The sequence below is a fragment of the Henningerozyma blattae genome, chromosome 2 (assembly GCF_000315915.1).
Source record: "Henningerozyma blattae CBS 6284 chromosome 2, complete genome".
NCBI lineage: Eukaryota > Fungi > Ascomycota > Saccharomycetes > Saccharomycetales > Saccharomycetaceae > Henningerozyma > Henningerozyma blattae.
This window is the reverse complement of record NC_020186.1, coordinates 346816-374042: the sequence shown is the minus strand read 5'-3', so window position 1 is coordinate 374042 and position 27227 is coordinate 346816. Positions and strand designations below refer to the sequence as shown.

General features: G+C 34.2%; 8 protein-coding genes and 2 non-coding genes across 10 annotated transcripts; 3 read left to right on the top strand and 7 right to left on the bottom strand.

Annotated features, from left to right (window-relative positions):
• Window positions 1-579: 579 nt before the first annotated feature.
• On the top strand, window positions 580-1527 carry TSC13 (trans-2-enoyl-CoA reductase (NADPH) TSC13; the record flags this gene model as incomplete). Its single annotated transcript, XM_004178480.1, has 1 exon — window positions 580-1527. The coding sequence occupies one exon, from the start codon at window positions 580-582 to the stop codon at window positions 1525-1527; it is 948 nt and encodes a 315-aa protein (XP_004178528.1).
• A 209-nt stretch (window positions 1528-1736) lies between these two features.
• CDC7 (serine/threonine protein kinase CDC7) lies at window positions 1737-3206 on the bottom strand (the record flags this gene model as incomplete). Its single annotated transcript, XM_004178479.1, has 1 exon — window positions 1737-3206. The coding sequence occupies one exon, from the start codon at window positions 3204-3206 to the stop codon at window positions 1737-1739; it is 1470 nt and encodes a 489-aa protein (XP_004178527.1).
• Window positions 3207-5682: 2476 nt separating this feature from the next.
• TBLA0B01640 (SH3 domain-containing protein) lies at window positions 5683-8328 on the bottom strand (the record flags this gene model as incomplete). The annotated part of the gene is made up of 1 exon (XM_004178478.1): window positions 5683-8328. One exon carries the CDS (start codon window positions 8326-8328, stop codon window positions 5683-5685), a length of 2646 nt encoding a protein of 881 aa, XP_004178526.1.
• An 864-nt stretch (window positions 8329-9192) lies between these two features.
• On the bottom strand, window positions 9193-13080 carry CDC15 (serine/threonine protein kinase CDC15; the record flags this gene model as incomplete). The annotated part of the gene is made up of 1 exon (XM_004178477.1): window positions 9193-13080. One exon carries the CDS (start codon window positions 13078-13080, stop codon window positions 9193-9195), a length of 3888 nt encoding a protein of 1295 aa, XP_004178525.1.
• Window positions 13081-14220: 1140 nt separating this feature from the next.
• On the top strand, window positions 14221-18003 carry TBLA0B01620 (uncharacterized protein; the record flags this gene model as incomplete). The annotated part of the gene is made up of 1 exon (XM_004178476.1): window positions 14221-18003. The coding sequence occupies one exon, from the start codon at window positions 14221-14223 to the stop codon at window positions 18001-18003; it is 3783 nt and encodes a 1260-aa protein (XP_004178524.1).
• A 214-nt stretch (window positions 18004-18217) lies between these two features.
• On the bottom strand, window positions 18218-19423 carry TBLA0B01610 (glycerol-3-phosphate dehydrogenase family protein; the record flags this gene model as incomplete). The annotated part of the gene is made up of 1 exon (XM_004178475.1): window positions 18218-19423. One exon carries the CDS (start codon window positions 19421-19423, stop codon window positions 18218-18220), a length of 1206 nt encoding a protein of 401 aa, XP_004178523.1.
• A 777-nt stretch (window positions 19424-20200) lies between these two features.
• On the bottom strand, window positions 20201-21661 carry PRP9 (SF3a splicing factor complex subunit PRP9; the record flags this gene model as incomplete). The annotated part of the gene is made up of 1 exon (XM_004178474.1): window positions 20201-21661. The coding sequence occupies one exon, from the start codon at window positions 21659-21661 to the stop codon at window positions 20201-20203; it is 1461 nt and encodes a 486-aa protein (XP_004178522.1).
• Window positions 21662-21812: 151 nt separating this feature from the next.
• On the bottom strand, window positions 21813-24602 carry DBP10 (ATP-dependent RNA helicase DBP10; the record flags this gene model as incomplete). The annotated part of the gene is made up of 1 exon (XM_004178473.1): window positions 21813-24602. One exon carries the CDS (start codon window positions 24600-24602, stop codon window positions 21813-21815), a length of 2790 nt encoding a protein of 929 aa, XP_004178521.1.
• Window positions 24603-26198: 1596 nt separating this feature from the next.
• Window positions 26199-26281, bottom strand: TBLA0Btrna17L. The gene has a single exon. It is a non-coding gene; the product is annotated as a tRNA-Leu (tRNA).
• A 443-nt stretch (window positions 26282-26724) lies between these two features.
• On the top strand, window positions 26725-26796 carry TBLA0Btrna6Q. The gene has a single exon. It is a non-coding gene; the product is annotated as a tRNA-Gln (tRNA).
• Window positions 26797-27227: the final 431 nt, after the last annotated feature.

The following is a 27227-nucleotide window of genomic DNA, read 5'->3' as shown; positions in this document are numbered from 1 at the left end:
TGGAAATTGAAAACAGAGAGGTTCGATTCTTGTCTGTGGTATATTAAAAATTTGAAAATAGAATACCATTCTTCATCTTGAAGGTAAATTCAAGGGTTCATTTAATTAAACATACTATTTGTATTGACCTGATTATTGCAAGTTTTTTTGTATATACTTAGTTAGAGTAGAACTTTAGAAAATTGCTCTAGCAAATTGTGTTCATTTACAAAAATCAATTGTAATAATTAGCTCCAAGAGGTACTCATTTTCGAAGAATAATATTCTTGAATTGAAGCCAAGTGTTAGGAGAATTTCTGGCTATTCTAAAGTTGAGAAACTCCCTATCTATACTTCTCGAGCAATGTCCCCTATTTCTACGTGAAATTTAATTGTTGTTTTTTTAACGCCCGTAGACAAAATAATATCAACTAACTAGGAGAGGCGTATTTCCTGAATTCATGAAAAAAAAAAAATGGATTATATACTTTAGTTAAAGTACAAATAAACGAACGACACATTATTGAAAGTATATATACTTGCTTTCTAAATCATATTAAGAGTTAGCTGGACATCTAATTGTTAGACAAATATATAATAATGCCTGGAGAAACTTCATTATACATTAAAGCTCGTTCGAAGAGTTTAAAAAACACTGAATTTGGAGTCACTAAAAAGACTACCTTAGATGATGTCTTGAACCATATTTCTGTGGTAAATAAGATGATTAATAAAAATAGACTAAGATTGACTTATTTAAAAGAAAATAAGCAAGTGCCAATCACTTCTGGAAAATTCTTTGAAGAAGAATTGCATAAGGGAGTCTCTGAATTATATGTCAAAGACTTAGGTCCACAAATTTCTTGGAGATTAGTCTTCATGATTGAATATATTGGTCCAATAATTATCCATGCAATTTTATACAACCTATCAAGAAAGGCGTCATTTAGAGAAAGATTTGCAAAGGACTCCAAGATTTATAGCCCTACTTGGAATGCCTTAATTTTTATCCTAAATGCAATTCATTATACAAAACGTGAATTAGAATCAATGTTCTTACATAAATTTTCTCAGCCAACAATGCCATTATTTAATGTCTTCAAGAATTCATTCCACTATTGGTTTTTGAACGGTATTATCGGTCTATCTTACTTTGGTTATGGGTTTATATTGAATGATGATCTGATTTTTAAATGGTATGCCAAGTTTTTTGTTACTGACTTGAGTTTCTTATTAACTTTCTTTGTTCTTTCAGAATTATTGAACTTGTTAATTCATATTAAATTACGTAAATGGGGTGATCTTCAAAAATCGATGGGTAATTCCTCAAAACGTGTCGCTTTAAATGACGGTTTCTTTAAAATCTTTGTTGCTCCAAATTATACATTCGAGGTTTGGTCCTGGATTTGGTTCACTTTGATTGCTAAATTGAATATATTTGCTGTTTTATTTTTATTAGTTTCTGCCACACAGATGTACTTGTGGGCTCAAAAGAAAAATAAGAAATATGGCACTAAGAGAGCATTCTTAATCCCATATATCTTTTAAATGGATGATACTTAAATATTTCTATTGATATACACATAAACATATATATATGTATATATCTTTATATCTCTTGTATTTTTTATAATATGCAATAAGTTAATACTAATGTTTTATTTTATATGTGCTATGCTAAGTGGATGCCGGGGTAATCAAGGTAATTACTGAGGTATCGTTCTATTAATTGTTTACGGAAGAATATTAATCGTTCTTCACCAAAACTCTTCTTCATCAGTTTCATTCTCAAAAGTAGCAGACTCCCCTTCGGTCATATCTGCTTCATTATCATTTTCTGACATCACAGGATTACGTAGTTCATCAAAGAATGTACTTTCTAATAATTCAGCAGCAGAACTACGCTTATGTGGGTTCATTTCAAAACATTGATCGAGCAATTTGAAACCCCAATAATGATCAGTCCAAACTTCTTGTTGATATTTTTGTAATTGGTATGCTTGTGATTCTGGAACATCAGGTAACTCAGGTTCAATTGAGCCACCTTCTTGGAAATGTTGTTGTAAATATTTGTAGGTTTCAAATGCAATGCTATATTCAGGGAAGGTACCCTTTTTACATTCGGCGTCTAGTAATTTGTATACAAACCCTTTCAAGCCTCCGTTAAATTCGTGCTCTCTAATTTGGGGTATTCCATTTATTTCGAAACCTAATCCATGTAATGAGGCACATTCTTTCAGATTCTTCCAGCCAAATATTGTACATAATTCTAGTAATGAATCAGTGTCATCCAAACTTTGAAACATAGGAAATCTTCGACCTAAAAAGCTTAACAGTATAACGCCGACAGACCATATATCAATCTTTGTTGTTTGGGCACCACATTTCATTAAAACTTCTGGAGCACGGAACCCTCTGGTACCTGCTCTATTTGCTCTCTTTATTCTTCTTGTTTCATTTTTTGGATATCCTTTAGTCAGGTCAACCCCGCTTACATTATTTAAATGTATAAGCTTTCCGTTATGAATGGTTAGCATAGGCATGTTACTTGTATGTGAGTGTTGTTTGTCTGTAAGACAAGGGCAAAATTGTTCTTGATGTCGTCTTTCAGTTACAGAATATGAACCTTGATCTTCCAAGCTTTTGAGATCGTTGTATTCTGGTTGCATTTCTGCAAGACCAAAATCTACTAGTACACCACGGCCTAACTCTGGATTGAATAAGAAGTTTGTTGGTTTGACATCTCTATGCATTATCCCCTTTGCATGAACAAATTTAAGTGCCTGTAGCAATTCCCACATATACATTTTTATACCCTTTATTGGAAGATCTCGATAGAAATTTCTAAATTCTTCATGAGGATAAAATGGAAGAACAGCAATTACTTGATCTTTGCAACGTTTGGCGTCACATAATGGTGCTACTTTTGTGCATTCTGATAGCATGTATAAAAGATTTAACTCGTTAAAAATTCTTTGCGGTGAAGAAGTAACATAAATTTTCTTTAAAGCCACATATTTCTCTTTAGTTTCCCAAAAATGGGACTCAAACCTTCTTATTAGCACCCCTCTTGTATCCTTAGCTTTATACACTGTAGAAAATGTACCTTCGCCAATCTTGTCTAATATTTCATATTGATACTTCAATGGCGGCACATCTTCATATAACCTTTCAATTTCATCTTTAATATCATCTGGAATATTTTCAGGAAGAGGAGCTGATATCATAATAAGCCTTTATCTTGTATTCAAATGAACTAAGTGGGAATATTTCAATTATGATTGGCTTACTTTTTACGTTAAATTGTTAAATTCTATTGTATTTACGCGTTTTCAAATGATCTCTTCAGAAAACAATAACAGTAAAGTAACGTAAATAAGCCTTCTATTAAAACTGTTGACATAAAAAATAATCTAAAATTTGATATCAAATTTATGAACCTTTCTTTTTTCTAGAAAGATATTACAGTTTAAAGAAATGACGGATCACCGTATAACTCAAATAATAGAAACGCCAAAAAATAAAATCACGTGCATTAAATTCAGCAAGAGAAAATAGTTTAAATTCATAAAATCAGTAGACAATTATATTCAAAATAAATTAATTTATTTATATATATAAATTAATAAATGTATTGTTACATAGTTTTTTTCAAAGTTGGAATAAGCTGGCTATAAAACTAACTACAAGAGCTACAGAAATCAACATTAACTAAGGGAATAAAATAGTATATATTTACTACTTATCCTGATGATTAAAAGCAATTTTATATCCAAAAAAATAATTTTAAATTTAACAACAGGAGGGCGAGGGGAGAGGGGCTACTTATAATAGAACTAAAATATAATATTTTATGGTTTACAAGCAATTATCTTAGTTCTAATCTGTCTGACATCATATGGCAGATTTCATCTTTTTAGTTATATATTGTTATTATAGTAGCCCTTTAGAAAATATGTTGCCACTATCTCTAGTTATTAGCTCCCTAAAAAATTAGCTTGCTCTTAATTTGTTCCCAAAGTCTAAAATATTACAATTTAGCTCTTACCAGATCTCTTGTAATCTCTACCTCTTTAGAAACTTCTGTATCTTCCAAAATTCTAGCATAGATTCCTCTACTCCTCTTTCGAACTATCTTCATTATTTCATTTAGTCTTCAGTAGTATGTCTATATAGTCTATGTCTTAGTGCTTAAAAAGAAGATGGCATGGTAATTAATTATAAGGTTGATCCACACTTTATTTGTATAATACATTAACCAATTAAACTAAGGAGCCTGGATATACCATCGAATCAGAGAAAGAGTTATTTGTAAAAATAAAGAGCAGATACAACAGTGTTTGCTACTCAAACCTTTACCTTTTTGATGTAAAATGCTTCTCAAAGTATCTACCTCAGACCTTGACTGATAAGATATCCCGAGCCGCCGAAGTCATCATTCTGCTTGATTATAATAATACTTGCCCACAAACCATCCTTATAACATATTACAATATAAATATTTACGTACAAAATCTTTAATACTATAAAAGTGCTAGATATTTATGGTCTTTATATGTACAACAGTAGATTTACTGGTTTAGGATAAAAGATAGTATAACATGAATATACGTTGCTAATAAAAACCCCAATTAGAAAATTCGTTGTCGTTAATTAAAGTACATCATGTATCTTCTACAGGATATACTAAGTATGAGAGACACATAACTCTTGTGAGGTTAATTAGGTGAAAAAATTTCACTTGTAGACGACAATGAATTGACTTCTCTTGTCCAAAAAATAATGTATAAATTACCAATATTTCAGTCGACATCTAATCTTTATATTTTTTTTATATTTTCTATAATTTTAACTCCTACTCAAAATGGTAGGAGGTTTCTATACTTTAAACAATCTACAAAAAAAAGAATTATTCTCTTCATTATGACTAACGGCAATACTAAAATTAAGGATTCTAATGTTGTACAGAAAGATTCAAGTTTAATGATAACTCTTTTGTGTGAAATACTTCAGTGACTGTTGTTTTTAAAAAGAAAATTGAGCCATCATACTATTACTTGATACTTTTGTAAACAAAATATTAATTTTTTTAACGCACACTGGTTATAGTTAGTTTATGTATATAAACGCATATTGTAAATAAAACACAATATACTAAATGCTATTACTAGACTATATGCACTCCTTAATGTATGAACAGGACTTAATATTTATGAAATTATTTAAATGCTTGTATACTATTTTGATATCCGAGATATTTCATATGAACATGGCTAGACCAGTAAGTTCAGACATAATATTCAATAAATGAATTTGTATATTGGTCGTTATAATAGAAATTTTAGCCTATTTAATATATGCCACTTTAAATAATTAAAAATGTTCGAGGTTTAGTGAATATGAAAGCGGCTAAACATATGACGGTAAAATTTCTTTAGAAAATTCTTCTCTTTTTCTAAGAGAATAAGCCTCTTTCATAGCCATGTAATAAAATGTGACTTTATTATTATTATCATAAGAATAGTTGAATGGTTAATAAATGTATATATGCTTATATGGATGTTATAAAAGGAATGATGCGAAGATATGATAAATAATAGTGAAGGACGAAATAATATAGGAAATCTCATATGCAAAAGTATTAAAACCAAAGAATATAGTCCGCTTAGGTAATAAAGTAGGAAATAAAGCTAAAATAAAGTACTATGGCGATTGAACGATCTCGTCCAAGTGTTTCATCAGATTATCTAGCTTGATGAAAATTGGATCATATAATTGTTCAATTAATGAATGTGGATAGTCTCTTAGAACTGAAGATTGATAAATTTGTTGAGAAGATGGCTTTGACAAAGGAAAAGAACTTTCAGTGCTAACTGATGATGTAGCTTTTTCAGCTTGCATATAAAAGCCTTCTGAAGAGGATGAAGTATGGGATGATATAGTTGTCTCTGGATCTATATTATTCTTCAACTCAGTATCATCAAGGTTGTCTATAATTTTGTCTTGGAAAGATGTTCCACTAGTAGAATCTTTCTCACATAAACTCCCTAATACCTGATCGTTTATTGTCTTCTTGAGATTATTTGTGGAACCATCACCATCCTCATCTTCACCATCGTGACTGTCATCAGTATCGACGCTTACAGATTCATCAATAAAATGTGATATATCCTGAAATGCCTTAGAAGAGGGCATTTCAACAGAACCAGATTCTGATGTGAACTCTTTAGAACTCTTTAAAGGGGGAGAATCAGTAGTACATTCTGAAGATGAAGGAGAAAATTCTCCGATAGTTAACAAAGAGTTTTGTGAGCCCGATGGTGCAATTTTGCTTTTTGTGAATGGAACAATTGGAGCTTGGAATATTTGTTCAAGTTCATCCTTACGATCTAGATTATTATCCAATTTAAGTTTATCTTTTTCACTAGGTGTTTTTAATAATTCATGTATATCTTTCTTATGGTTTGAATCCTCTTTGGAGTCTTCAATTTCATTATCATTGTCATTATTAATATTATTACTTTGTGGGGTAGAAGTTGTTGGAGAAATATTTAAACGTTTAGTTGCCTTACTTATTAACCTTTCTCTTTGTTCTGATGGACTTGTGACAGAATCAGATAGAGGGCTACTTGGATTTTGTTTCGATTGGGATCTAGTCTTTTTAACATTTAAAGGAGTCATTGAAGCTGTAACGAAAGAAACATCACTTACAACTTCACTTACATCATCATCATCAATAATATCATCAAGACCTGGCCTTAAAAATGTCATTTGTTCTTCTGAAAATTCATCGTAATGACTTATTATATCATCACCAAATTTGTTTTTATTCTTAGATTCATTACCAGTTTTCTTATGTGGTCCTATAGACAAAGGTGAAGTCATAGGAAGACCAAGCTCATCATCTGATTCTTCGTTTGAATCTTGAATGTATCTTTCAGCATAACTAACTGTGGAGCTAAAATTGACAGATTTAACAATATTTGATTTAGGCTTATTTGGTTTTTTAATTTCTTGATTGTCAAGGGTTTCACTTTCATTTGCAATTTCTTCTTCTTTATGTTCATAAATTGATTTTTCGATATTGTTGGAAGACATATTTTCATTTTTCCAACAATTCAATCTTGCTAAACGTTCAGGATATGTCTCTAATATCTCAGCGGGTGCAAACCCTATTTTGCTATCACGTATTCTTTTAACAAGCCACCAATATGCATCTTGATCATTCAATAGAACACAGGGCTCATCTTGATCTAGTTGACAGTGAGATGGGTCCGGCCCATCAAAGGGATATAAAGCGTATAATCTTTCTGGATCTAACTCCTTTGGTGGGGGCAATGGAGAATAATAATCCAAATCTTGATCGTCTTCTAATTCATCAAAATCGTCATTATCTAATTCAGCATCTTCCAGGTCGTCTGAATATAGTTCTACAGCATCTTCATCAGATATATTATTCAAACTTGGTTCATTTTCACCTTTCTCTTTATGTGAATCATCTCCCTCTTCTTTGTAATCGTCATTATCATCCGAATCAGTATCATCTGAATTATTTCCCCCCTCCTCCTCTTCTACTTCAGCTACAGAACCCCTTTCTGTATGCCTATCGAGATCATCAGGAATCGAATCTTTCATTTCTTTTCTCCATTTTTTCAAAGAATCTGAAGTTCCATTCATATCTCTCAATCTTTTCTCTAAATTTTCTTCAAAATCTGAATCAGAATAATCATAGCCATCAATGTTATTTGTGTTATTTGTATTGTTTGTGTTTACACTTGTGTTGGTTAACGAAAAACTTTGTGAGTCCCTTTTACTTATATTAGTATTATCCTCCGAATGTATACTACGGTTAGTGCCTATTGAATTATTTCTTTCAACATCAAGTGAAGTCTTTGTCGGTATGCTCTCTTTATTGTCATTAAATGATTCTTGAAACGATAATTTCGAATACACAGCCCCTGTAGCTGTCGGTGTTATCACCACACTACCTGCGACACTATTATCCTCTTCACTACCAGTAGTGCTTGTAGTATTTGAATGGATACTTGATTTAAAGTCACCTGGCTTCATCTTTAATATGTCAGAATAAGTCTCTACCAAAGAAGGATCGTTCAATAGATCCTTTTCAGTGGTGTTTAATATTAAATCTGGCGGAACATTATCAGAAGAAGCTGCATTGCTACCATATTTCTTCGAAGTCACACCATTATTAAGTGGCCCTGACAAGAGAGAAAATGGATGCGAGGCCACATTGCCAGAAACCGCATTCGAACTATTTAGACCTGAAATAGACTTGATCTGAATCCCATTTTGTTTCTTTTGTATATCGGTATTTGCTAAGTCTGTCATATATGAGTGGAGCGATGGATGTTGATTCGGTAAACACTGATTTTGTTATTGCAATATGTAATAAAAAAATAAAATTTTAACTGTGATTGGGAATAATATTTAATACAAGGTCACTTCTATTCAATAAGTATAAAGATCAACCTTATAATTATTATATTCTTTTTTTTGTATTTTTTTTAAAAAAGGCTTTGTTTTGTTTTGGTCTGGTTTATTATTAGGATCAAAAAAAAAAATTGATGAGGCAGATTATCTTAATGTGAACTCGTTATCTCTTTTCTTCTCTTATCTCCTGTCTTGTTAAGCCAGTCGTTGTTTGTTATCAGGAAATCCAAAAGGGCCTTAGCTTTTATTATTCAAGACTCTTGAAGTTACTTATTGATTTCCCTTTGTTATTATTGAAATACTCGAATCTTTCGAGCTTCTTTAGTTCTTTTTCGAAAATGCAAATCCTTGCTTTTACCAGCACACTCTGCGACTCAGAATAATAGCAGCGCTGTGTAACGCCTGAAGTCCAATTCACTAATAATTTGTCCGTCGATCCAGCATTTCCGGAATCGTTCAGATGAAACTGCAGACATGTCACACTTTCCTTTTTGGGAAGGCTAAGTTGACTGCATTACCCGGGAATTGCAGAACATTCCTAATTAGGAAGGTACATTCTATGGCAGGCACGTGATATAGGTGACAGCATTTATGCGTCACAAAAGATAAAAGAAAGTCTGGAGGGGACATATATATAATGAGGATATTGAAAGATGACAGACTACATAATAATAATAATAATAATCGCATATCAATATGCTAATTAGATGGTATTGATTAGGTGGTATTGAAATGATGGTACAGAGATGATTAAATGCAGGGCTATTGAGGGTTGTGAGTGAGAGATAGTTGTTCTAGATCGTCACATAGTTGACTTACTAGTACTGAAGTGGAAGAGTATTGTGCAGCAGTATCATGATGTGTATATTTGTGTTCAGTGGATTTACTTGCAGCAGTTGTATTGGCAGTAGCAGTAGAAGCGGTGAAGTTGGTAGAGAGGCTTTGGGTATGTGGCCAGAAAGTGGAGAGGAATGCCAAGATCTGTTTCATATTTTCTTGGATCATTAAAGTACTTGGTAAAATCTTTATATTATGGTTATTATATTCATAACAATGACCACAATGTTTGAAATAAACATTGTCGTAATTTAGATGGTACTCGTTAATGAATTTTCCCTCTTGAATACGATCATTGAATTGAATATTATGTTTAGTGATATAATATTCGAAACTTTCCTTGATATTGTTATATTTCAAACTTTGAATGAAAAGAATCTTTAACATCTTCAGTAATTCAATCTCTATAATAATATTTTTGAAATTTTTTTGGAACGCTGTTTGTATTAAAGTATTGAAGTTAGGTTCATTTATCATATCGTAGCAAATAAAATCGAAAAAATCCATCGACAAGATACGATTGAAACGATTTATATAACCTTCGATGCTTATTAGACTGATGGAATGAGTGTAAATCGGACCAATCAGATCATAACTGTTTAATGTGATAGAATTATCCTCTTCATTTTTGCTATTGATATAATTTGTATCTTGAAGTGGGAATCTAATATTTATCGAATCCCAAGATTGTTTGGAAATTTGAAATTTATGTTTATTATAGCCAATGAAAAAAAATGAATTGATTAAACATATTAATGCCTCATCATTCACATTAGGTTCATTGATCAAACGAATCACTATTTGGAAAAACTTGATTGTTAAATCGTTATTTAATTCTTCAGTTATCTTGATAACAATTATCACTAAATCATTTAATATTAAATTTAATCTTTCATTCTTGACTAATTTTTCGTTCGTTATATTAATTAATAATTTACTAAAATTATGATTCATTTGTAATTCTTGGAAATATTTGGAGCTGAAACCCTTTTGTAAAGTTAAATTATACCAAATAGTGATATAATACTTCCAATATTTTAAATCACTAATTATCTTAAAGGGATCCCCTTCTAAGAAACTTAATAACCATTCATAAAACTCCACTGGAATATTTAATTGATGATGGTGATGATGACTATTATAATTGATGCTCATGAAGTTGTTTCCTCTGTTTAGAGCCGGAGGTATTGCTGATGAAAGATTAGTATTTGTAAGTGATGATCCAATAGATGTCGAAGATGAACCTATGGATAAAGTTGGGGTAGATGTGGAAGCCCTATCTGGGCTGTAATTGATTTGAGAATTGCCATTGTTATTATTGCTATTATTACTACTATGGTGATGATAAGGCGAATCTAATTGTGCTGAAGAAGTATTCTTACGATGTTTTGGTATTAAAATACCGCTTGAACTATTGCTGGAACTATGACTTTGTCTGTTATTTATTGAACTGATAGACTTCGTTGAATTTGAGGATTGAGAATTACTATATTGCAATTTTGGAGCTATCCCTAATTCCATATTGTCTTCCATTAAAGGAATAGATGAGGATGTATTAGATGATTCCCTCGAAGATAATGGAGTTACTTTTCTTCTTATATTCTCATTGAATTCAAACTTGTGTTGGCTGTTATTTGTAGATAAGCTATTACTATTATTGATGTTATTGTTGTTGTTACCGGTATTATGAATATCAATATTATTAGGTAAGGGGAAAAATGTATGTACTATTGTTTTAAACACAAAATAAAATGTCTTTTTATTCGATAGTATCGATGTTGGAGGTATAGAATATAAATCTTTAAGAAAAATTTTACCATACCATTTGGTATTGATTAATAATTTTAATATTAGTGTTTGAGATATCTTTTTATGGAAAAATCCATTAGTAATTAATAAATTTGTATCAAAATTATTAATACACCAATTGGACCAAAATTTTATGGAAGTTACCTCTAAAAATGTGAAGACTAATTTCAAAATTAATGTTTGATTTTTCAATTTCATAAATGTTAGATTATTCATAATGCCAGTCTCAATTAAGACTTTATAGAAGAAAAACGAATTTGGTGGTAAAAATTGGATAAAGCAATTTATTAGAAACTCTTCATTATTAATAACGTATGGTAATCCGCCCATTGTGATAAACTTTTGTTGTAATAAATAATTTTTGTTTTCAGTATCATATCGGAATATAGGTAAGAGGAGATTTGTTTGCTCTATATTATTATGATAAGTAGTCATGAAATATGTAAACATTGCCATTACTATTTCTTCAATTTCATTTTGTTCAAAGAGTGAGTGTATGTCCGGTAATGAATGACCTGCTTGTATCATAGTAAGATCATCTGAATAAGTCTTGGATGGCGTTGGTGAATGTGATTTGGAAATAGAATTACGTTTATGATTATCATTAGTATTTGACTTTAGTTCAAACTCTGGTTTAGGAATGGCCACTGATGAATGCTTAGGGAATATTGATCCAGATTCATGTTTGAAAAATGGAGTTGCTGGTGGAACAGGCGAATTTCTTTTCCTTTCTGGTGACATGTTTGGATCTAAGAAAGCGTCATAATTGGATACTTCTCCTTTAGTTTCTTTGAAAAGTTTCTCCCAATTTGTCTCAATTTCTTCATTATCTTTCTTCATTCTCTCAAACCTGGATAATCTTTTATTGGTATTTGGTTCATTATCTGGTTCGTTATTATTTATTGCCCTAGGTGGTGATGGCGGTTGTAATTCTATTTTAATCTTATTTGTATCAAAAAGGTTTTCCCTTTGAGGTGAAGAATTTTGTTTATCAGAATTTTTTGGAGAAGTCATGGGTTGTAACCATTTATGATTCAATAATTGTTGAGCAGTTGGTCTTCTATACATATTCTTCTTAAAACAAAGATTAAGAAAATCAATTGCAGTCTCTGAAAATGCACCTTCAGGGGGGATATAGTTGTCGTTTTCAATCGCATAATAAATATTTATATCAACCAAATTATGAAATGGCGGATTACCAGTTATAAGTTCTACTACAGTAGCACCTAATGACCAAATATCACTTAATGTTGAAGCTCCTTTATTACCTAAAATTTCAGGTGCCATCCAATTTAAGGATCCTGCTAATGTCATAGCCATAGTTGCATTCCCCACTCTTGTTGAAACCCCAAAATCAGCCAACTTTACAGTATTATCTTTGTCTAATAGTATATTCGCTGCTTTAATATCTCGATGGATCACACCTTGAGCATGTAAATATACTAACCCATATAAAGTTTGAATAATATATTGTTGTGCATCCTTCTCTGGAATTCCCTTAGAAGAGGATATAAGATTTTTCAATGATCCATGGGCACAATATTCTAAAAGAATATACAACGTATCAGACTTTTGCATAAACCCATGATATTTGACTATATGCTTATGATTTAAGTTCTTCAGGAGATTTATCTCAGACATTATATCATTTAATTCTTCATCATTGTCATAATTTACTTGCTTTATAGCAATAACCTGATTAGTCTGTCTATTCACTGCTTTATAAACGACACCAAATGAACCTTTACCAATTACATTTATAAGGCCATATTGAGCCTTTGTCACAAATTCTGTAGATTCTGTACGATTATGCTGAAGTCGGTCATCTTGCTTATTTTTCTGTCCATAAGAATTTCTATGTCGTTGAAAGTTTTCACTACTATTAGCTCTTAACCTATGGCGGTTATTACTGTTGCTCGAATTACTATTATTGTGGTTGTTATTGTGTTGTGCAGGGGTAAGGCTGATTCGATCTAAATCATTTAATTTTTCCAGAGGGTCCATTTTTGTGAGAGAGAAAAAAAAGGTCAATTATTTTTTTCTCTTGTACCTTAAATTAAAGAGTGTAATGTATTATGTCAATATGATCTAAGAAAGATCTGACTCACTATATTTCTTTTTTATTTTATTAATTTGGTATCTTATTTTGCCTTCTTTCTGTATATTTAATATTTCTCGAAGTTTACATTTCGTGATTTGAAACGCGATTTAATTATTACCCGCACAGAAAAATAACCGCCATTCATCGATAAAAATCTCCAAAAACAAAAAAGGTAAACAAATAAGCAAAGTATAATAAAAGGCTGGAGTAATTTATGGATTGAATATAAGTATTATAATATATTAGAAAAATGTATATGTAACTGGTCAAATATCATTTATTTTGGTCAACACATAGCCATTAGTTTTGATCGAGTTGAGATTAATAATATTATAGATCCTTGTGATGTGTATTTGCCAATCGGATAATTTTTTCTTTAGTATTCGACTAGAGCATGTAAAACTCGTTTTTTTTAAAAAAAATAAGGTATATGTTGCTTGAAGTACATAGCTATATCTCTTGTGTATACAATTACTAGAGTCAGTTAATTTTTGAACTTTTTTAAATATTCTATTTAAGTTTTTAGAGTTTAGACCTTTGATTTTTTTGCAAATAGTTTCATAATTTTCTATTGACATATGCCAAGTTTTTTCTCTTCTTTTTTATTATTATTATTATTTTTTTTTTTGCTTTCCTGAATAATATTAAGCTATTCCATTCTTTTAAGTCGTTTAACATGCTATTTTTTGAGGGTCCTTTAGGATGCCATTCCAAAATTCGCCTTTTTCTTTTCTCGGTTCGAATCTTTAGCAGGCATCCTTCTCGAAAGTTTCAAAAATACGTAATTGATCTTAATATATTAATTAGTAGACTATTTTGTAATAAAATTCCTATTGCTATACAAAAGCTGATACCTTTTCTTTTAAAAATTGAAAATTCAATTGTAAACTGGAAATTACCAAACAGTATAACTCGAGTAGATAAGAAGAAAATAAAAAAACACACACACACACGTAGTGGAAAAGACTAACAAACTCGAAACTGTGAAACATTTAGAAAATAATTAAATTGCAACCCACGTTTATAATAGAAAAAATTATAGCATGGCTACAACTAATAGCGATGCTGGTATTCTAGATGTTGCTCCAACATTAGTGTCAAAACCTTTATTAAAATTAAAACTTTTAGAATCATTACGTCAAAACGATTTTGAAAAATTAAGAACTTTATTAGATACTCAGTTTAATCCATGGGATAATGCAGATGTTCAGGATGTTGCAAGCTTATTATTACATTATTCTGTTCAAGTTGCGCCATTATCATTAATAAAGGAAATTGTTAATAAATGGGTGGATCAAATTGAAACTTCAAACAACTCTACAACAACAAATAGTAACACTGGTAGAAATAGTGATAAATTGGTATTACAATTAAATTATCAAGATCATAATGGGAACACTCCTCTACATTTAGCGGCATTACAATTACGAGTAGATGTAGTGTCATATCTATTAGATCAACCTTCCATAAATGATTGTGTATTAAATCATGCACATCTTCAACCGATTCAATTATGCAAAAATGTGAGCTTAGCTCAAATCATGCAGATGAGAAGATCCACGTATGTGATTGAAATTGCTCAAGAATTTAGAACTGCATTCAACAATAGGGATTTCCAACATTTGGAATCTATTTTAAGCAAACCAAGAAATTTGGCATTATTAGATATAAATGGTATGGATCCTGCCACAGGGGATACTGTATTACATGAATTTGTTAAAAAAAGAGATGTTCAAATGTGTGAGTGGTTATTATCACATGGTGCTGATCCATTTAAAAGAGATCGTTTTGGTAAATTACCTACAGAATTATTAAGAAATGTTTCTGAAAAGGAAAGAAATACAGATTCTAAAGCTGCTATAGAGTATGAATTGAAAAAATTATTGGATGATGCAGTACAAGAACAAAGTATTATTGATGTAACAAGTACAGTAAACCAAGCCCCTACTTTAAAGGGATATTTACATAAATGGACAAATTTTGCACAAGGTTATAAATTAAGATGGTTTGTTTTAAGTTCAGATGGTACATTATCATATTATATTGATCAAGAAGATACAAGGAACGCGTGCCGTGGATCATTAAATGTTTCTACATGTTCATTACATTTAGATTCTTCTGAAAATTTGAAATTTGAAATTATTGGAGGTAATAATGGTACGGTAAGTTGGCATTTAAAGGGGAACCACCCCATTGAAACAAATAGATGGGTTTGGGCTATTCAAGGATCTATAAGATATGCTAAAGATAGAGAAAAGATGGAGAATAGTATAAGAAATAATGTTATTCATAGTCCTAGTCTTTCTATGAGTAATAAGTTTGATAATATGGCTAGATCCTTATCATCACATTCTATTCAATCTCAATTGGAAAATTCTCAAAATTTAATGATATCAAATAATAATGATAATAGTACTGCTACTATAAGTCATAATAATAATAATAGGAAAACAAGTTTAACTCATTCTATTCCATCAATTCGTCAATTATCACCTGAAAAAATTATGAAAAATCAAAATGATAAGAATAATACGGTGTATAACGAGTCTCAATCGGATAAAGTTCCATTATTATTAATTGATAATGAAAATAATGAAAATAATTATGATAATCGTGATGATAATAATACCCCACCAAGAACTCCGATTTCTAATGTTGGACAATTTTCTCATATTTTAGAAGATATAAGGACATCAGCTACAATAAAATCTAAACGTAATAAAAAATATACATTAGACGGAGAGGATAATATTTCTGAACATTCAGATGACGATGATGATGAGACTGAAAGTATAATAATGCCCAACGATGAGATGCAAGGTAATAATTTTAAAGAGAAAAATGATACTGAATCACAAAAATTAAATATTTTACAACGAACCATTTCCATGCAATTATCATTATTGACCGATTTATTAAAGGATAAAAGTAAAGCCACTGTTGATACTTGGGCCACAGTGGATGGATCATTAATGACGATATCGTCATGTTTTAAAGAATTGAAAACATTGGTCACTGAAAGAGATCGGAATTTTTTATCATTAATTAATAAGCAATTGGATGTTAATGAAGTTTGGATCCAGTCAGTCAAAGATTTAGAAGAAGAATTGATTAATAAGAGTGAGAGATTAGCTAAATTGGAAAATGAAAGGAGAGATTTAAGGAAATTGATTAACAAGACTGTTGGTGTGGGTGTGGGGATTGGTGGTGGTGGTGACTCTGGGGTAAATAATACACATGGAGAAAATGTGGTGGAAAGAAGTAGTTCTACATCATTGTTGAGTGGGATGGAAGAGGAAAGTGGTACTAAAGAAGCTATTAATCAAGTTGCTAAATTGATTGAGGCTACTAAATTGGAAGATGAAGAATCAGATACTGATGAATTTTTCGATGCAGAAGATTTGGATGAAGAACAAGAGAGTGCAGGTGAAGATGGAAGTTTACTTGGTACCGGATTGAAACTTGACGATTCGAAAATGGTGTCTACTGTGGAAGCAGTGGAGGAGGAGAATGAAGAAGGAGAAGGAGAAGGAGAAGGAGAAGGAGAAGTAGAAGGAGAAGGAGAAGGAGAAACTTGTAGTAATGAATATCACACTATCAATCCTCAAACACAATTACAAAAAGACAAAGAATTGGAAATGTTGGAAGATAAAACATTTTCTGGGTATGAAGATGGGATCCGTCATAAATTAAGTCTTGATGAAGATAATAGGCCTGTTGCCAGTTTATGGTCAGTATTAAAATCGATGGTGGGTAAAGATATTACCAAGATTGCATTACCTGTTTCGTTTAACGAACCAACATCATTGTTACAAAGAGTCACTGAAGATTTGGAATATTCAGAATTATTGGATCAAGCAGCAAGTTTTGAAGATTCGAGTTTGAGAATGCTTTACGTGGCGGTTTTTTCGTTAGCTGCATATTCTTCAACACCTAATCGTGTTGCTAAACCTTTCAATCCATTATTGGGAGAAACTTTTGAATATTGTCGTAGTGATAAACATTTCCGATTTCTATCAGAACAAGTTTCACATCATCCACCCATTACGGCGTTTTGGTCTGAATCACCCAAATGGGAATATTGGGGGGAATCATTTATTAAATCTAATTTCAATGGGCGTGCGTTTAAATTTAACCATATGGGTATGTGGCATATCAAGATCCGTCCTGATTATGGGGGAGAAGTAGGGGAAGAGATTTATACATGGATGAAACCTGAAAATACCTTGGTGGGTATTCTTATTGGTAAACCAGAGATAGATTGTAGTGGGGAAGTCAAGATAACTAATCATTCTACGGGTGATTATTGTCTATTGAATTATAAAGCTCGTGGCTGGAGAGCCAATGATGCATATGAAGTTCGAGGAGAAGTATTTAATGTGAATGATGAGAAAAAATGGATGTTTGGAGGACATTGGAATGATTGTATCTATGGTAAACGTGAAGGAGGGGGTGAGAAGTTTTTGATATGGAAAGTGAAACCAAGACCTGTGGGGCCATTTAATTTGACATCGTATGCTATCAGTTTAAACAATATCAATGAGAATTTGAAACAATGGATTGCTCCAACCGATAGTCGATTAAGGCCTGATCAAAGAGCTATGGAAGATGGAGAGTATGATTTAGCCGCGGATGAGAAATTCCGGTTAGAAACCAAACAAAGAGAAGTACGTAAGAAACGGGAAGAAAATGATGAGAAATATGAACCTCGATGGTTTGTTAAGGATGTCCATCCTGCGACACAACGGTCGTATTGGAGATTTAAGAACGAATATTGGAAACGTCGTAAGACTCATGATTTCCACGATTGTGCTGCTCTGTTCTAGGGGCGGGCAGGCGGGCAGGCGAGCGAGCGAGCGAGCGAGCAAGGACAAACGAGGATGATTGATTAAACTAGGAATGATATTATGATGTATATATGTATGTGTATGTTATGTATGTGTATTGTGTAATAATATATAAGGTAAAGGGGCCAATTGCAAGCGCAAATGCAATTGCAAGCGCAAATGCAAATGCAAATGCAAATGCAAATACGAGTGCTTAGACAAAATTAAAATATTCCAATTCTTCTATCATGTCGGGTAAATTCTTCATTGGCAAACCTTCATAAACTATTCTATAAACTGCAGTGAAAAGAGGATATTCGTCTAATTTATCACATGTGGATAACCATTCGTACACTTCTTTACAAGTGATTATACCTTGAGCAGATTGACCATTTAATAAATTTTTTTCACAATATTCAGCAGATTCGCCAGTTTCAGCCATCATCTTGGCAACACGGACGTTTCTACCACCAGAACAGGTGGTGATCAAATCGGCAACACCGGCCGATTCCTTATAGTAGGTTTCGACTTTTGATTCTGGGAAAAACATTTGGCCAAACTTGATGATTTCACCAAGTCCGACTCTTTGAATAGCCGCCGAGGCGTTGTTACCCCATCCCAAGCCTTCGACAAACCCACAACCCAAGGCAACAACGTTTTTCAAAGCACCGGCAATGGAAACACCGGCAACGTCGTCAATGACGGAGACGTGGAAATAAGGTCTGTGGAAAAGAGCTTTCAAGACTTTGTGATCGACATCTTTTCCCTCGCCTCTATAATCGAAGGGTAGGTTGTAAGCGACTGTTGTTTCGGACCAATGTTCCAAAGCGACTTCTGGAGCCAAGTTGGCACCGGAAAGAGCACCACATTGGATATCCAATTGATCTGTGATGTAGTCGGATAAAAGTTGGACCCCGTTTTTGCCGACTTCGAACCCTTTCAAACAAGAGATGGCTCTAGCAGTCTTTTTGATGTTACCTTTCAACTGTTGTACGATTCTTGGTAAGAATTGGTGTGGGATGTTGAACACCAGTATATCGGCGTCGTTGACGGCGTCTAACAGGGAAGGATTTGCAACCAGATTTTCAGGGAGTTTGATGTTGGGCAAGTATTTGACATTTTCGTGTTGTGTGTTTATGATATCTGTTAGGTTTCTACCGTCGATTTGTTCTTGAAAGACCCACATGTCTACTTTGGATTGGAACAATTGTGGATAATTGTTTGTGTTTTCAGCAACGACTTTGGCAATGGTGGTCCCCCAATTACCAGACCCAATGACACATACTTTGTAAGGGTCTTGTAGGGCGGTGATGGAGAGCACGGAGGGGTTTTTCTTCAAGTTTGTTGCTGGCAACGAAGTTTGGTTCAAATGGGAATTTGTTAGGGATAATCTTTCAATAGCGGTTTCTACAGCGGTCATTTTGATGATGGAGTAATGGATATATCGATGTGACAGGAGGAGAGTTTGTCTTGTTGATGTTGTGTTTTTTTTAGTATGAATTTGAATGGAACTAAAGAGATGAGAATATTTTTTTTTTCTAAATAAGAGAAATGTTGGTACTTATATATGGAGATGGAATAAGATATTTAATTGACGTAAAAAGAAATTATATATCAGAGAGAGGTGTGGGCGTAGGTATGTATGATGTAAGAAGAGTTTACGTAGGAAGGGCAGGTAATAGAAGAGGACAAAATGCGATACGGACAACGGACAGGGACAGGGCCAATGTGATAGGCCAAACGTGAGGGTCAAACGTGAGGGTCAAACAACGATGAAAGATTTGGGGCCAATTTCTTGGGCCAATTTCTTTGGGCCCAATTTCTTGGGCCCAAAGAGATTGGCGTGGGTCTTGGCCCAAAATGGGACAAAGCGGAACTCGCGTGGCACTGCCCCACGCGCTTGTCCCTGTGGCTTGTCCCAAATGGGCCAAAAGCCAGTGCCGGTGCATCCGCATCTGCATTCGTATTTGTCCCAATCCGGCACGTGGTGTCCGGGTGTGGTCCTGCTGGCCCTCCGAAATTGGCCCACTGCCGTGCCACGCCGAAAATCCCTCGGCGAGGCAAACAAGCAATTCTCGGGGAATGGAGGAGACAATCGGCGGAAAACCGGAGAAACAAAAGAAACAGCAAAAGAAACGGGGCAAGCCATGGTGGCGTGACGATCTGCTATCGCAGGCTATCGCAGACTATCGCCCCACTACGCTAGGCCCTGCCGTTCCAGCAACGCCGCCCATTCCTGCGACAGCCCTGTGTCGTTGCCCAGTGCGGTATCTTTTCCCACTGCTTTCCCACCGGCCTTTCCCACTGCTTTGGCCCGGCCCACTGTGCTCCGAGATGGCTCCTGCTCCTCCAGTCTCCCTAGCTTTTCCCCGCGCAATTCCAGCACAGCGTCCAGCTTGCCCAGACCTCGAAACTGCACGTGCTGCTCGGCCGGAACACCCAGACACACCAGCCGTGTCCGGTGCTGTGTGGAGGTAAAATGCCGCTCATACCGTGTCCGGCCGTGGAATTCTCGACCGTCGCAGAGCTCGCATGTGAAAATCGACGACAGACCCTGCAGGCGGTAGAGCCACCGCGGCACGTGCCGGCCGTCGACTTCTACTGTGGAGGCAGATGCAGGCGTGGTTGCCGCCGGAGTTGCCGACGGAGTTGCCGACGGAGTAGCAGTCGTATCACCGCCTCCACGCCCTTGCACCGCCGTTCGAATCCGCTGCTGGGCGGCATGCTCGGCAAACCGCTCCTGCGGCGTCATGTTCAATTGTCGTTCCACACGAGCCGCGCCACTCGCGAGCTCGGCGGCTAGCGTCTGTAATTTCTCACGAACCGATTGGATCGGGATCATTATGGGGAGTCTGCTGGCTTCGCGTTTCAGATGGCGGTTGCTATTCAAATGGTGATGGAAGACTTGTTCGGTGGCAAATTTCTTGGGTCCACATACAATGCATGTCAACGGCCACGGAGAGGGAGAGGAAGCGGAAGAGGAAGAGGAAGAGCAAGAGGAAGAAGACAGTGCTATGTGACGACGTAATCGACGAGTGATAGCCGCCGAGGAATCTTGGGGCTTCACTATGTCTACTCTTTCTTGGAACCCAGTAAGATATTCCAGCATGCCAGCAATCAGACTGGGTGGGAAGGCAGTCTCATCGATCCAACGATCATGCAGAAACTGTTTGGTCACTTGGCCGTAGAATTCAACAAGTGTTGGTGGCGATTCGCTAGTCTTGCGTTTGGTCAGATGTCCTATCCAAAGGTTATAGAATCGGTCAAGAGAGATGCTGGTGCCGTACTCTTCCTCTGGGTCTCGATACACCGAGTTTATATCAATCGATGGTATTGGCAACGGTGCAATCTCTTTTATTCGTGTAGCAAACAGTGACGCCACAGACACCTCTTCGACACTGTTGCGTGGTACACGTTGCAACTGCTCATAACAACGGCGATACTTCTCATGTTGTTCGATCTGTTTGCCAATCCGGAAGCGTTCAATCGCTACCAGCTTATTGTTGGACATCCGGTCGCCCCGGTCGCCTCGTATCACTCCAGGCACATCTTTAATCTCACAACTGATCTCATGTCTTGTACGGCTCATCTGCACTACTTGTTCATGCATTGCTAATAGCAATGCAACAGGATCTCTGCCATCGACCGAGTTGCTCATGGCATGTGTGTGCTACGGTGTATTGTGTATTGTGTATTGTGTAGTGTGTATACCACAGCGTATGTATCTATGTATGTTACAGGGTGTTGTATATATATCGCCTATTCAAAATTCGCAAGTTTAAAATTTGCAAGTTTAATTTTCGCCTCGCCTAACGGCGCTCGCGTCCGGGCCGTCCATTCTTTGCCCGTCTCTTTTCCTTCTCTACTCTGTTTTTCCGAATCTCCGCTACATTCTTCAACTCATCCTTATACCCGCGCTTACCCTTCATCACTCCTCTCTCCACAGCACGCTCGTTCTTCTCCTTCTGTTTCTTATAATCGTCCCTATACTTATCAGGCATCTTCGGTTTCTTATCCAACTTATGCTTGAACCTACCACCACCACCACCACGTCCGCCCCCTACAACACTTCCCTCACTCTCTCTTGCCCCAACTCTCATCACATTCCGAGTGTTGATATTCCTGGCTTTAGCCCATTCTTCATACTTACCAGACCGGAACGTCGCTGGAATCTTCCTCCCACTCTCACCAATAATATACTTCTTGTTATCAATCCCTTGCAAATTAACATACTTTTTACGTTTCCGATCCCATTTCACCGTCGCACTGCTTTGTTTATGCACCTGTATCTTTTCGTCATTGTTCAAATCATACGAAGCTTCACTCGCAGCATTAATAAACCCATCAACAACTTCTTCATTCTCCACTTTCTTCGGGTCTGCATAATGACTCAAGAAAAATCGTTCATCTTTAAACGTCTTGCGTTTCTTGGTTTGACCATTCAATATAGCATCTCCATCTTCAAACACTCCATTGTAATTACCGGCATCCACAAGATCTTGCCCCGGCCCCTGCCCTGGCCCCGGCCCCGACCCAGACCCCAGCTCCTCCTCAAATTGCAACTCCTCTTCCACACCACCTTCCTCCTCCTCCTTCATCTCACGTCTTCTCTTGGCCTTTCTTTCAATCCCCTTGACAACTTTCCAACGACGATTCATCAACGTACTCATCTCATCTTCACCATTCTTACCAAACTCAAATACCGTCTCTTTATTCTTACGTAACGCAAACTTGTTCAACAATTCCAATTTGGCTCGTTCCAAATCTTGACCAAATTTCACATTCTGACCATCCCATTTCTGTAAAATCAATTCTTTACTTCTCTTGACACTATCATTGGATGCTCCACCACGTGTACGCAAATACAACTTCTCAGCCTTTTCACATGTCTTCTTACTCATTTGTAAATCAAATTCTTGATCATAAACATTCTTGTAAAGATCTCCAAAACTTTCCACATCAACACGAGGACCACTACCCAACACCATCCATTTGTTATATGAAATCTTATCAAACGACACACCTAGTTTCTCCACCATCCCCGTCGTGATCACTTTCTTACCTAAAAACGTACCCAACTCAACCAAATAAGGTAATTCACTTTCACTAACAATTGAATATGCCCAACCACGATTACCAGCTCTAGCAGTTCTACCAACACGATGAACAAAAATCTTACTACTACCAGGTAATGAATAATTGATCACATTTGGTAACAATGGGATATCCACACCACGAGCAGCAACATCCGTCACAACAAGTATTCTAGTGATACCAAAACAAAATTGTCTTAATTGATTACGACGAGCATGTTGATCTAATGTACCATACAAATACGATACCAGATACCCACATTTCATTAATAATTGACTAATATATTCAACATGATGACGCGTGGGAACAAATATAATCGTGGCTTGTTCATGAGGAATTTCATCACTCTTGTAATACTTGGCACGTTTCTCCTTCTCCTTCCCCTTCTCCTTCTCCTTCTCCTCTTTCTCTTCAACCTCTCTACTATCTGTTTGGAATCGTTTCATCTCTTCAGTACTTGCCACAGGAACACCAATCACATCTTGTAATAAAAATAATAAATTACTTTCACGTTCCTCTTTTTTACAACTTAAAAATAACATTTCTAAATTATCCGAAATCTTACTTTCTTGATCCAATTTAACTAAAACAGGATTCTTTAACCCAGCCTTAGCAAATTCCACTAATGAGTTTGGTAAAGTAGCAGAAAATAATAAACTTTGTCTATTATCAGGTAATGCAGCCAATAATTCATTCAATTGTTCTTCAAACCCCATTTCAAATAATCTATCAGCTTCATCAAATACAATATATTCCACACTTTTCAAATCCAATTTCATTTCCACTTTTAAATGTAAGAAACGACCAGGTGTGGCAATAACAACATCCGGATTACTCATCATCATTCCAAATTGATCTTCCAATGAATCACCACCAGTAAGTAATACACTTCTTAATTCCGTATTTTTACTAAATTCTTTAAATACTCGATGTGTTTGAATAGCAATTTCTCTTGATGGTGATAAAATAACACCACGAACACCAATCTTACTACTATGAGTCTTTAATTTTTCAATCATCGGTAATAAAAAGGCAGCTGTCTTACCAGAACCGGTACGTGCCATACCAACAATATCTCTTTTTTGTAAAATTAATGGAATTGTCTTTCTTTGAATTGGAGTGGGTTGTTTATAACCTTTCTTATTAATATTATTCATAATAAAACGATTAAACCCAAAACTGGCAAAACTACCTTTTTTAAATTTCTTGGTATCAAGATGTGTAGTGGCAAAATAATCATTTATATCATCATCATCACTTTCCACTTCAACATTACCATCTAATTGAGGGAAATCATTTTTGCTTTTTGTATTGTTTTCTTTATCTGTACGTTTGTCCTCTTTCACTTCTTCTTCTTGGTTATCTGAATATTCAATTTCATCTTGAACTTCAGTTTCAGAGGAATTATCACTTTCACTATCACTACTACTATCAGAATTTAATGCAATATTTTGTCCAATATCAATTTCAGAATCGGATTCTTCAATATCAGATGTCGTTCTCATCGTTTGACGTTTTATTTTTATCAACTACTAACTATGAGATATTAACAACCAGTATTATTAATTTTTTTTTAATATCAATTAATTAATTGTTTGTATTCCTATGTTATATTTTTTGCATTTATTGTTTTGTTTTTTTTATTGTTAATAAAATTTTCAAGCTCATCACTTTCGTACTCATCTCATCACTTTTTCCGGAAATCTTAATAGAAAAAAAAAAAAAAAAAAAAAAAAAACAATTGTTACTACTGTTTGTTGATATAATTAACAAGAAACATTTGCATATCGTATATTAAGATGAGTTTGTATTATTTTCTTGCAGTATTTACCAGATCATTCTCCTACTCTAAACTCGTATAGAAAATATTCTTATTTGTTTGCCAGGATACCGAACTTTAGGATATTTCTGGCTTTAAACAAGATGTAATTAAAATTTTAAACTTTTTTGTTTTAGTATTAAAGCTTTTCATATTGTAAAAATGATACCTCTGTAATTGGAAGTCAAGAAACCTCATTACTATTCTTCTGAGTATCGAAAAAATACAAACCCAATATATAAAAATGGGTTCTATTTATAATTCAAGAAATGCAGGTTGTATAAAAGCATTACTTCGGATGTAATATTTGGCCTGCAGTTGAACTGTTCAAAATATTTGTGCTCATTGTTTATTATCTTAGTTAATTGATCTGTATGAATAATTTTTTGACCAGCGGTCGAACTGTTCAAAATATTGTTGCTCATAGTTTAATTCTTAGTCAAGTAATCTGTTTGAATAATTATTATATTATTATTATAAAAAATCTCCTTGCTTCTTTCGAAAGGGAATATATAATATTTTACAATGAATAGTTATAAACTTTTGGGATATTTTCTTGGTAATTCATACTCCAAAAATGGACAGATCCACCATCAACAAATTGATGGTCTGATATGAAAATAGAACCTATCACATGCTAATACCTTCTTAATATCACTACCTGGGTATTTCTAGTGGTGATGCCACGTATTCTTAATGCATGTTGGGTTATTAATTATATTAAGTTGTTATTAGTTGTTGTATAAAGCCACAATTACGACTAAATTCATGTTTTATTTTTTTTAACACAAAGCCACAACTATGACACATAATGTCACAGTTCCGACAATATTCAATACTCAACGGTATTTAGTTTAAATTTAAGTTTATTTTTATTTTTCTTAATAATTAAGCAAACTTGTGTTTTATAATTAGCATAAACTTTATTATTTTTAATAAAAAAGTAAATATTAAGGAATTCAACAAAAAAATATTTTTTTAGAAAGCCCTAGCATAGTGGTCATAAGGGAATAGTTTTAGATGTATTATCTAGTAGAGTATTTCTAAACAATTTTACCAAGAATTTTTGTTTTTTTTCTAAACAATATTTTTCTTGTATTGATCTCAATTTTGATTTTTCTATGAAAATATATTCGAAAGAAAACATAAAACAACTTGCTAATAAGTTGGAAGCATATTATTTAATGTTGGCCTATAAATATATCAAAACCTATAGTATCTAGAATAAATAAACCTTTAATATCTCAAATCACGTGACTATAATTCACATTAGAGAAAAAAATGAAGGATGCGAGGTTCGAACTCGCGCGGACACCGTCCAACAGATCTTAAGTCTGCCGCCTTAGACCACTCGGCCAACCCTCCGAATTTAATTCTCGTTGTAGACGAGATCGACTTTATACTCATCTACAAGTTGCTAACTAGAAATTATACATAACACTGAGTAACTGCTAGTTGCATACCTGTGAATATCGGTTCGATGCATAATCTCTACTATTTAGCCAGCATCACTCAAACTGTGCACTCCTACTCTTGTAAGTAAGTTTATAAACAGTTCAATTAAAGTAAAATGGAAAAGCTGGCGTTGACCTTTGAAAAGTATTTAAAGGCCAGCTTTTTCAGACTTAAGACATAAATTTATAGTTCTTTCATATAGTTATTTAGTTTGAAAAGAACAACAATTATATTCGTAAGTTCGAAGGATTAACTGGTGTTAAGTTAATAAGATTGTTAAGTTAGGTTTTGGTAGTTACTATTTAAGTGTATCGTACTCCAAAGTTGGTTTACAACAAATCTCGAAAATTACGGGTCCTATAGTGTAGTGGTTATCACTTTCGGTTTTGATCCGGACAACCCCGGTTCGAATCCGGGTAGGACCTTTTTTTGAAAAAGTTGCTCTAATCACGTGTTATAGAATATGTTTTTGTCCTGAAACTATGAAGTAATGTAGAGTCGAGGTATGTCTTATTGTTGAAGTTTGTTTATTATAGATCTATTTGTTCTATGTAGCTCAAAGCTATATATCGTATCGTTATATGATATTTAATATGTTAATATTTTCCTCTAGACCTAAAAGTTCAACTCGTTTGTTGTGTTTCAAACTCTAGGGTTTCTTCATTTGTTCCTCTTTTATATTCACATTCTTAGGCTATTGTCTGATGCTGTTTGGCAATGTGAATTTAAAAAAAAGAAACCACCTGCCACAAGTTGATAGAATATGTAGCGTGTACCATATTTTTGACCATTATAACTTAATCCGAAACACAACAGATTGATACTATAATCTCATATAAAATTATCAATACTCATT